This window comes from Salvia splendens, chromosome 7 (assembly GCF_004379255.2).
Source record: "Salvia splendens isolate huo1 chromosome 7, SspV2, whole genome shotgun sequence".
Lineage (NCBI taxonomy): Eukaryota > Viridiplantae > Streptophyta > Magnoliopsida > Lamiales > Lamiaceae > Salvia > Salvia splendens.
In genome coordinates, this window is record NC_056038.1 from 5,954,477 (window position 1) to 5,966,559 (window position 12,083).

Consider the following 12,083-nt stretch of genomic DNA (forward strand, 5'->3'; position numbering starts at 1 on the left):
GATCACGATAATGCAGTGACGTGGCACCACAACTAGGGGTATCTCTACTCTATTATCTCACGTACTTTATTTTGTCTATCCAACTCACAAAACAAAACTGTATAAAAATGTCAAAAAAGAAATGTTTCACTTAAAATAGGACGAATAGAATACACTCTTTTAACCAAAGCATAGAATTGAAACATAATTTCATTCTATCACATCAAACAATGCAATAACAAATCTTTTACAAAGTTGAAAAAGTAAAAACTCAAATCACACACAAAAAATACGAACAACAATCAACAACAAAGTGATAGAAGAAAGACATAGGAAATAAGTGACTAGAGAGAATTGTGTGCAATGAATTTGTTGATAAGGAGCATTAGATGCTGAGATGGGTCTGAGAAAGGATCGAAGGTGAAGAAACCATGTTGCTGCCCTTCAAACTCCACATATTCAATCTTCTTTCCCCATTTCTTTAGCCTATTTGCATACTCCACTGCTCTATCCCGCAGCAGATCGCAGCTCCCAACAATTAACAGAATTGGGCCCAAATCCACTGTTTCAAGATTTGGGCTGCTAGGCCCAAATGGATTCACTAGTGGGTGATCTGTTGTTTCTCCAACTGGGATTGACAATCTCCAAAACCTATTCACTTTGAAATCATCATATAGTGATTGTAGTGTAAATTGACAAAAATAACTTTAGATGGATAAATTTTGGTCAATCCCACACTTTTCAAGATGTGAAAATTAAAAGATGACAAAATTTCACAATCTTCTCATTTGCCCCATTTTCCGACAAAATAATGATATGGCAAATCTAATTTTAAACATGTCACCCACCACATAAACATATAGTATCGCCTTAAAGAAGTGAACTAACAAAGTCGTAACACTTCTATATGTTTAAAACCAATTGTCACATCACATATTATGGTGGAAATGAAGCGATTGAGATAATTACAAAATTTTCATCTTTTGTGTTTCAAGATTTTAAAAAGTGTGTGACACACCAAACTTTAACCATATATCATGATTTATTTGGCAAGTTGCCGTCATTGTATTAAAAATATAAATCTTGTTTGATTTTAAATGTTTCCTTCAATTATTTAGATTCTAAATATTGAAATTCCTTAAAAAGTAAGTTTCAATTTAAAAAAAATACAAGAGACCTGTCAATGAGCTCAAGGTTAAGGAATGCATCCTTTGGTCCATTAGCCTCAAACTCAGTCCTCACAGTCCCACCAAAAAATGGAGCCAAATGCACATATCCTCTCACTTGGACAGGACCCAGCCACCCTAACTCGGCTCCGACCCGAACGGCTAAGTGGTGCGCAATGTTCCCACCGGCCGAGTCACCCGAGATAAACACGCGGCTGAAGTCCGCCACGCCCGTGAGCCATGTATCTGGCTCCTCAGCCGTGGCTTGGCCCCGGAGCCACTCAAGAGACAAGTAGCCGTCCTCGATGGCCGCAGGGAGCCGGTTCTCGGGGGCCAGCCGATAGTCGGGTGCGACAACTACGGCCTGGAGCTGGGAAGCCAGCGCGAAGCAGTAGTTCTGGCAATTGGGCCATGTCCGGGAGCCGATGCAGAAGCCGCCGCCGTGGATGTAGTAGAAGATCGGGAGCTTGGGCGAGGAGGGGTTAGCCGGCTTGTAGAGGCGGAGCTGGAGGCTGTGCGAGTGGTCGAAGACGGCATCCTTCCATAGCACGGAGCCGTCATCTCGCACATCCACGTGGAAGCTCGGGTTTTCGGAGCGCCATATGGAGCCGTCGCTGTAGACTCGAAGAACGCCGCGGCACTCCTCCACTTCATAGAACGGAGGAACGCCTGTGGTGGCGGAGGCAGTGTTTCCCTCACTCATAGATTACACTTCTTCAACTATGATTCTCCCTATCTCTCACAACTCATTAATAGGCAAAAAAGATCACAGATAAATAACAACAGAACTCCAATGCAAGAGTTAGAAAGTGTTTAGGCAGCCGGCCAGTTTTGTCATTACCATTATCTTTTAAACATTCATAAATCTACCAACTATGCAAAGGACAAAATCTTCCAACCAACTATGGTCAGGTTAGGTTCCTATTTTGTCACAATGATAAACAATTCTAGGGATACCAAATTTCGGACATGATTCATTTCAAATCTTTTCTTAAAGTGAGGACATAAACTATATCAGTTCGTAAATACATTAATATTAGTAATAGACTCAATATTAGTTCGTTGATTCATGAATATCAGTCTTTGACTCGATATATAAGGAACTGATATGTTTTGTGCTGCTAACCCATATTAAATGTTTCAAAGAACAGATATGATTTCATTTTTTAGTTTAGAAAAGTTCTCACCGGAACCAACCCCTACCTAATATGTGATGTCACTTGTTCCAAATGCTACTTAGGTATCATACGTACGATGTCATATAATATACACGACGTGCTTTGTTGTTAGCGAGCTGTGTAGTGAAAGAAGCCGTGTTTGGACTAAAAATCGGGCCATTAAGAAACAAGTCTAAGAAACCATAACTCCAAACAAATGGAATCAACAATGGAGAATTAGTCTTACATTTTCAAGAGTGGAACAAGAAATAGAATGAGTAAAGAGAGCCTCAAAATCTAACTAGGCGTTATAGTCGCTTCGAATAACCCGATCCTCCACACTTCTTGCAGAGTATCAATCCTGTCATCAAATTTCATCACAAAATTACAAGTAATTTCAGTTTGCATTGACAAAAAAAACAAAGGAGCTTAGCTTAAATCAATCTTGAAGCTAAAACAGAAACATAAACAGATAATGGTAGAAGCATTAAGTAGTAGGAGTAATACCTGCACCCTTGCACACTTTACAATCTACAAGCCCTGTCTCAACCTTCATCTTACCGTCGTTGCAGAACACACATTTTGTTCCACCTGCTCATCAAAAACCAGTATATTATCATAACACACTTAATTAAGGTTAAGGTACAAGCCTCGTTAAAATCTATACGACAAAAAAAAAGTCCTACGAAAAACAGCACGGGAGGAAAAAGAGTACTCGTCTAAGAATGAAACAAGAAGAGTACAATCCCATGAAACACAAGATGCAAATGGGCATGTTTACTTGTGATAAAGGCTAATCTTATCTCTTGTTCGGTTGTCCGTTATCTAAAAAAACCACATGTGACAATGTATCTTTACCCTTGTGACTAATTAAATTCTACACAAATTCTATTTTGGTCATATTGTATCTTATTGTTATTTTGTTTAACTAACCGAACACAACAAAGGAATTGGAAAATAGAATTACAAATTTGAATCCATCAACATATAGCACAAAAAAACAATTATGATTGGCGATTTCAGTTGTATATTAAACTGATTATTAAGAGACTAGTGACAGAGTTGGAAAAAAAAAGAAATAACATTTCCAGCACATCTTTCACAAGGTACAGGATCTCCCTGCATATACAAAAATCTCAGAATATATCAACAAGCACATAAATTTTTATTCATTTTACTTTGAATTATGTTACGCATTGATTGCAAGGCAAAAATGTAAAATTCATTAGTATTATATTTTTCATTTGATAAAAAAGTAGTTAATGTTAATTACCTTGAGACCAAGAACGAGGGAGAGAGAAATGGCAACCAAAACACTAACAGTGACTAAGAAAGTCTGGGGAAAATCGGGTTTATGGGGCACTTTACACTAAAGATTACGTAAATGTACCCATTTTGTTATCTATTCCAAAAATGGGAAAAACGCCAACCACATTGGCGTTTCTATTAGTAAAAACGCCAACCTCATTGGCGTTTATCTTCGCGTCGTATTGGAGGTGTATTTTCGCCAAATACAGCGACGGGAAAAAACGCCAATGAAGTTGGCGTGTATACCAGGTAAAACGCCAATGTAGTTGGCGTGTTTAATTAATAAAAACGCCACTGAGGTTGGCGTGTTATGCTTAAAAACGCCAATTTGAGCGGCGTGTTTCTGTTGAACCATATCCTTATCAGATCTCCCCCAACATCGCGACCATAAACACTTTCCCTCCCCAAAACGCGAAAACCCTTCCCAAACGCATAAAAACCTTTCGCTCGGGTCGACCCGGTGGTGGATTTAAGCGTGGATATTTTGAATTTGGCTAATTCTTTCAACCATTAGTCCTTCTAATCGGTTAGTATATCAAATTTTAGACTCATTCTTCTAAACATTAGTCTTCCAATATTTGATTGATTGTTGTGATAATATATATTGTAGTGTAATTAATATAATAGTTTGACCAATTATTATGGGTACACTAATATTTTGATGGATTATTATGATAGTATATATTTTAATGGAAATATTTTGACCAATTGTTATGCTATTATATGTTATAGTATATTTTATGGATTGTTATGATAATACATATTGTAGTGTATTTAATAGAATTATTTTGTCAATTTTTTGGCTGACTCTACATAATGATGAATGTAAAAATAATACATATTTATTTGTGTTTTACATTATTGCAGATAGTATGACGTGGTGTGTCAATTTATATTGGGGTGGAAAGATAATTCCCGGAGCAGTTATTTCGTATGATCCTCCTTTTGCTAAAGGATTCATTATGTTGGATGAAACAATTTCGTACGATGACCTTGTGGAAAAAATTTGTGAAAGGATGGGGATAAGCATATATGAAAACAATATTCAAATAATATGGAAACGTACTATATGCTTTGGATCCGGAGTCACGTTTATAGGTGTTCAACTAGAAGAAGTATGCATGCAACTAATGTTTAGTGAGAGTATGGTTATTGGAGGTGTAATTGAATTATATGTTGAGTATTCGGCAATTACTCAACATCATAGTCATCATGTCATAAGTTATGATGCTGGTACGTCAACGAGAGCCCAAGAACCATATTTTGCTGCAACACAAGATTTTGATGTTGGTACGTCTACGAGAGCCGAAGAACCATATTTAGCTGCAACACAAGATTTTGAAGCTGGAGGCGTGCATTTAGGGGATCGTGACAATTGTGATGTGGTGGAGGACATAATAGGTCCTGATAAAGCCGACTTTCTTGATCCACAATCACCTTATAATTCTGAAGATTCCGACACGGTTAGTACAGACTCAGATGGTGATCCGTCGGATGATGAACAATTTGTTGCTTCAAGACCATCCATTCCACTTGGAGAAACAGCAGTTGGAGAAACATCAGTTGGTGGAAGGGCAGTTGGAGGAAGAGTAGTTCCACAGTTCCCACAGCCTGGAATCAACTACTTTCGCACCTTACCAGGTCCATATGATAGTTTTGATCCCAAAAACTTTGAGCGTGATGATCCCAGTGTGCATTATTGGAGTGAAAAGGATCCTACCAATGTCGGTTTGCATACTAAATTTAGAACGAAGTTGGAATTGAAGGCAGCTGTGACTCATTGGCATTTGGAAAAAATCCGACAATATACAGTTGTTGAAAGTAAAGGAAAGAGATGGCATGCAGTTTGTAAGTGGCCACAGGGAAATCCGAAAGATAAGTCCTTACCGCCATGTTTGTGGGAGTGCCGAGCAACACTGAGGAAGCATGATGAACACTGGCAAATTAGAGTGTTCAGCACTGCTCATACTTGCATGGGGGATCGTAACTATAATGGTCACGCTAATCTTTCGTCGGGTATGATAGCGTTGAGTGTTCGCCATCAGATAGAAAACGATCCTTGCTACAAGGTAAAAGCAATTGTGGCGGATATTGAAAATAGATTTCATGTCAAAGTTAGTTACAAGAAAGCATGGTATGCTCGGAGGACAGCGATTGAGCTTGTATACGGTGGATGGGAGTGGTCGTTCAAAGTTTTACCAGCTTATTTGAATGAAGTGCAAAGACAAAATCCTGGCACAATTGTGGAATGGATGCACGATGACATATTAAGCAATGGTATGAACAAGGTATTCAAGTACGTATTCTGGGCTTTTGGACCAGCTGTGGAGGCTTTTCAACTATGCAAACCAGTTTTAACGGTTGATGGAACTCATCTACGTGGACGATGTCGAGGTAAAATTCTTATTGCCGTTGGATTTGATGCTAATAAGAAATGTTTGCCTGTTGCATATGCCATTGTTGATGAGGAAACCAAAGAAAGTTGGAATTGGTTTATGGAACGCATTAGACTTCATGTAGCAAAGCATGAAATATGTGTCATATCTGATAGGCATGTGGGAATCATAGATGCAATGAATTCTCCCATATGGAAAGAAGAACCCAATGTGGGTCATCACAGATTTTGCTTGGTACATGTTAGAAAGAATGTTTTGCAGAATCACAAAGGTATCATGGTCAAAAGACTTGTTTGGAAAATTGGTATTGCTACCAAGAAGCGCAAGTTTAAGATCAGACGTCGTTTACTTCGAAACGTCAACAACGAGGCTTTGCAGTACCTTGATGCCGTGGAGTTAGAAAAATGGAATCTGGCGTATGACAAACACAAAAGATGGGGTGAGGTTTCCACTAATATGGTGGAATCTTACAACAATGTGTTGAGAGGCGCAAGACAACTCCCAATTAAAGCTTGCATTGATATGATATTCTGGAGGACAATAGAATGGTTCAATGACCGGTCAATTGCATCAACACAGTGTGCCACACCACTTACCCCGTGGGCGCATGAAAAGGTGTGCAAAAATGATGCAAAAGGTCAATTGCATAATGTGAGAGCACCCAACACAATTGCAGGGCATTATGTGGTTCGAACAAAGCGTCGAATTGGTGGAAAGGGCGCTAATAAGTGGAAGGTAAAGTACTTGGACTCGCACTGCAAATGTCAAAAGTGGCAGATGTGGAGACTTCCATGTTCACATGCAGCGGCAGTTGCGCGTTTTAGAAACGACAACATGCTGTCGCTTGTTGATCCCGTATACCGCACAAGTGTTTGGGTACACCAATATTCTACGGTGTTCAATCCACCCAGACACCAAGATTATTGGGCCGTGCCTGAATGGACTTTGCAATGTTCACGAGCTCAGTTAATGCCTAAAAGTCGCGGTCGATACCGTACTACTAGGATTCCTAATCAGATGGATGTCCGTGAAGCTGACCAGCCACGAGCCCGACGCCGATGTAAACATTGCCGTCAACCAGGTCACGACAGGCGCAACTGCCCGAATGCTCATTCAAGGATGGATACTCAGTTGGTAGATGATGCCGCTGACGATTTTTTGCATCCACCTCCACCAAGGATGGATAATCAGTTGATAGATGATGCCGCTGACGATTCTTTGCCTCCACCTCCACCAAGATATGCAGTTCGAGGTCGTCATTCTGTCAGTCACACTGATGATGTCGATCACGATTTTATGCCTCCACCTCCACCAAGATCTGCAGTTCGAGGTCGTCACTCTGTCAGCCACACTGGTGGTACAGGCGAACACATCGGTCTCAGTGATGTCCCACATTCTCCACCTCGGTCTTCTGTGCGAGACGAATATTTTGGGGTTGATTTAGAGAATGTCGTTGTGCGAGAGACTCCTCCGTCTAGACTCTCAACCGCCAGAATCGGGAAGGGGATCCGTAGCTTTTTTACGCGGAAAAGGCGAGACAATTGAACGTATGCATTGTGTAATATTGGATTTCTGTATTTAGCAAGATTTGGACTAATGTATAGGGTAATATTTGTATGTACTTATATATTGAATAATGATGAAATGATTAAAAACTCTTAGTTGTGGGAGCTTTTTTTTATAGGACACGCCGATGTGAGTGGCGTGTTTGAAGAGACGCCTACTTAATTGGCGTCTTTTCACTTTAAAACGCCAACGTGAATGGCGTGTTATTACTGAAACACGCCAACGCGACTGGCGTGTTTGTTCAGAATGTCCGCTTTCGGCGTAGAAAAAACGAGCAACGAAAAAACTAACTTAAAAACGCCAATGCCGTTGGCGTTTTTAAATAACACGCCAACGGCAATGGCGTCTTATTAAAAACGCCTCAGCCGCCTGCTCGGCACCTCGGCCGCTGGCTCGGCATCTCGGCCCCCTGCTCGGCACCTCGGCCCCCTGCTCGGCACCTCGGCCCCCTGCTCGGCACCTCGGCCCCCTGCTCGGCACCTCGGCCCCCTGCTCGGCACCTCGGCCGCCTGGCTCGTTCCGTGCACACTCACTTAAAAATGCCAACGGGAATGGCGTTTTTCAATAACACGCCAACGGGAATGGCGTCTTAATAAAAACGCCAACGGGAATGGCGTGTTTGTTCAGAATGTCCGCATTCGTCGTAGACAAAACGGGCAAAAATATAAACTAACTTAAAAACGCCAATAGCATTGGCGTTTTTCACAAAGACTTACATTCACAAAAACGCCAATATCTCTTTATTTGCCTGTTTTCATTTTCATTTCTACTAGGAAATAATAATTCAGACATCCAAATACTTAATCATAAAGACTTAAAATCAATGAGTTCAAATCAAATGAAAAAACATCAATATCAAATTACAGTAATATCAAGAGTTCAAATTAGTTCAATCGTCACGACGTTTCCGCATAAACAGACGCCGTATCCCCTTCCCAATAGTAGATGTAGATCTAGGGATCCTTGAGGGAGGAGTATCTTGAACAACAGCGTTCTCAAGATCCTCCTGCACAGACGACCGCGGTGGAGAAGCGGGGACATCACTGAGGCCAATATCTTCTCCGGTACCACCGGTATGGCTAATAGAATGACGGCCTCGAAGTGCAGAGCTCGGTGGAGGTGGGTCCTCAAAATCGTCATCGGAGTCGTGTACGAACTGAGATGACGACTCTCCGCGGACGGTTTTCTGCTTGGTTCGTCGTTTTGCCTTTTGCCTTATGGGTACGTCCACGTCCATTGCAGAGCGCTGCGAAGGAGGGTAGTCCATCAGCTGAGGCTCCCCGGATATCTGCAGTCCTTCTTCAACCATCCTCGAAATGGTTTCCATATCCGGACAGAAATGTCCTGTCGCAGCTCGACCACTTAGATAGTGACGTATTTTGTGAAGCGTCTCCACCTACAATTTTTCAAAGTTAAGTACATATCATAATATGAATTTGAATAAGTAATCAGGGTTTAGTTAAGTATGAATAATGTACCGTAAAGTTATGAGAAGATGCGGTTTCGTGGAATCCCTCTTCAGCATGCACGCCGGGTTTGGTTAAATACACCACAGTGATCTGGCGAAACCAATTCATATATTCTTCCGTTGCAACAGGCTCAGTACTGTCCTCCAGATCAGTCCATATCGTAAAGTGTCTGTTGTCCCATTCCTGTATATAATTGGCGTGCCATTGAACCCAATTCCGACCAGCTTTTCCACGGCGATCCTGTTTCAAAAAATCAGAACCGTGGAACCGGGGGAGATCCGGGATATACGGTTGGACAATCCCGAATTGGCGCAACACTCGGTGTGGCAGGTGTGGCTCAGCCAGATTCCAACAAATAAGCGTTGTGATCGACATCCATATAGGACGACCGGCATCACAACTTTCCGGCAACTCCCGGTGGAGATAAGGCCTCCAAATAAACTACATGTGATACAAATTTTTCAAAATATTTTCCATAAAAACAAAAAACAAAAAACCAAAAACATTTTATAAATATATGAAGTACCTGATTAGGATGCATCATGGAGAACTGATCTCGGAAATTTTCAACACAATGTCCGGGTGCTTTTACATATGACGCCGGGCCATTCCATCTAAAAAATTTAAATTATGAGCGAAGAACACGAAAATTGATGAACATTAAGTTTAAAAACGCAATTAATGAACAACTTACGCGCTTGCACATGGTAGATAGTCTGTATGCACGGGATCTAGCATCCTCGGTCTAATATTTGGGATTCTCTCCCAAGCCCAAAGTTGTAATAGAGTTAAGGCTCCCCCTACATCCGTCCTCTGACCAACGGCCGCTTCACACAAATTGTGGTACAAGCAAGCAAGCGTCGCCCCACCCCAGCTATATGTAGAACACCGTTCTATATCCATGAAAAAGTGTAGGTAGAAGAACGGAATTTTATTTCCGGTGGCGTTGGGGATCATCAGACCACCAAGTAATAGCAGACAATAGATACGAGCCCGCTGAGCATATATGTAGTGTTCGTGGTCATTAGACAGCTCAATCCTCAATTGGCGCGATAAGCTCGTCTGCTTAAAAGCCATTTCCTTCAACTCGGATGCTTCCGGTATGAATCCTAGAAAATCCATACACCTGTCCGTCCAATATCCCGCGTCCGTCGGGGGGATGTAAGTTGTCAGAGCCTCTCCATCAACTTTCAGGCCCCATAAGACCTCCACGTCTTCCAGTGTCACAGTCGCTTCACCGACTGGAAAGTGAAACGTGTGAGTCTCTGGCCTCCAACGTTCAATCAGAGCTGTGATAAGATGGTGGTCAATTTCTTTTGGTTTACCACACCTTAACATACCCCCAAACCCCATCTGGTCCACTATTGTCAAGACATGTTGCTGGATGGGAACATCCCAAATTTTTCCTTCAAATCGTCGGCAGCGTACATCTTCGGATGGAACTCCTGCCCATATGTTGTTAGAGACGTGTTGTCTCTGAAAATATAATACAGATGGATCCGCAGGACCACATGCAAGCCGACGACGAGAGGTTGAAGATGATGCCATAATTTACCTACATAATTCAAATTCAACAATAACCAACCATAACATTTAATCCAATTTCATAAACCAAATTCAACAATAACCAACCATAAACCATTTCAATAATTAGATACAATTTAATCCAATATCACAAAATTGAACACCAACATCAAATAAGCAAGTTACACAACATTGCACATTCAAAATCATAAACCAATTCACCTACACAAAATTAACAATTTCAATTAACAATTCGCCCAACCTACCAATTTCAATTTTGCCTAACCTAAACAAATTTAACAATCTAAACTAATCAACCAAAACCCACATAAATCAAAACAATTTGCCCAATTTTTTAGCTATAAAAACCCTAGGGTTTAGGCTTATAATCAAATTTATACACAAATTAACTTAAACCCAACACAATCCAACATAATAATCAACAATAATATCATTCAACCAATCCAAAATGCATAATATTTCTACTCAATTCACAACCCATTACAAACCCTAGCTATCCACCAATTACTATAATTATGTAAAAGGTAAGCATACTAACCGAATAAAATAGATGAATTTGGGGGAGAATAGCACCGATTGATGAATGTAGGCCGAAATCACGGAGAGAAGGCGCGCAGCTGGAGAAATCGCGAAGGCTGTGTGTTGTGAGGTTTTCGCGATTTGGGGGAGGAACGCCTGGTATATCAGTCTGATTAAACACGCCACTCAGAATGGCGTTTTTCATGATTAAGTAAATACGCCACTCCGGTTGGCGTCTTTTACAAAACGTCAATATGTTCGGCGTTTCAACAAAGAAAACACGCCATTTACAAATGCGTTTTTTTATTTATACACGCCAACCAAGTTGGCGTGTTTAATCGTAATTACAATCCGAGAGCATACACCCAAAATACGGCACAAGTATAAAACGCCATCATCGTTGGCGTATTTACCTTAAAACACGCCAATGACGTTGGCGTATTTACTAATAAAAACGCCAATGTGGTTGGCGTTTTTCCCATTTGTGGAATAGATAACAAAATGGGTACATTTACGTAATATTTAGTGTCAACTCCCCCACAAACCCGATTTTCCCGAAAGTCTGGGTGTCAACTATAGGCGGCGAGTCGATTCCGGTGAAGAGCAAAATGGGGTTGGTTGAAATGGTGTGGTGATGATGGAATTTGCTCAATTCTGAGAATTTTGAATTATATGACAACGCTGGGATTTCTGAGTTTGGGTGATGAGAGGGAAATAAGGGAGAAGAAGGAGACGGTGATGAGAGGGAAAGTGGCGGCGGCGGCGGTGGTGCTGCTGCAGCCATGAAGTGGCTGTCCTTTGGATTGAGATTCTAACATGTGGAGCTCCGAGCTTCGTTTCCAATTTCTTTTCTATTTTCTTTTTTTATTTTTTTCAACATTTTTTTCATATCTTTTTAGATTTGATTTATATTTCATCCAACTGTAACAAAAATAGTAACTTGTATTCTCATTGAGACTTATCTACCAAAATTAATTT

The 12,083-nt window shown here is 40.9% G+C and overlaps 2 protein-coding genes across 3 annotated transcripts; both read right to left on the reverse strand.

The window, feature by feature from the left end:
- Window positions 1-157: 157 nt before the first annotated feature.
- LOC121811217 (probable carboxylesterase 15) lies at window positions 158-2,027 on the reverse strand. The gene is made up of 2 exons (XM_042212028.1): window positions 1,157-2,027; window positions 158-630 (listed from the first exon to the last, which is right to left on the reverse strand). Exons 1-2 carry the CDS (start codon window positions 1,846-1,848, stop codon window positions 324-326), a joined length of 999 nt encoding a protein of 332 aa, XP_042067962.1. The 5' UTR covers window positions 1,849-2,027; the 3' UTR covers window positions 158-323.
- Window positions 2,028-2,482: 455 nt separating this feature from the next.
- Window positions 2,483-11,943, reverse strand: LOC121740993 (protein SPA, chloroplastic-like). 2 transcript variants are annotated; one of them, XM_042133672.1, is made up of 6 exons: window positions 11,666-11,943; window positions 3,576-3,636; window positions 3,386-3,421; window position 3,161; window positions 2,810-2,893; window positions 2,483-2,663 (listed from the first exon to the last, which is right to left on the reverse strand). In XM_042133672.1, the coding sequence occupies exons 1-6, from the start codon at window positions 11,887-11,889 to the stop codon at window positions 2,611-2,613; spliced, it is 459 nt and encodes a 152-aa protein (XP_041989606.1). In that variant the 5' UTR covers window positions 11,890-11,943; the 3' UTR covers window positions 2,483-2,610. The 2 variants fall into 2 exon arrangements, 1 of the variants encoding a protein (XP_041989606.1); XR_006037731.1 differs by lacking the exons at window position 3,161; window positions 3,386-3,421; window positions 11,666-11,943 and having other exon boundaries at window positions 3,576-3,643.
- Window positions 11,944-12,083: the final 140 nt, after the last annotated feature.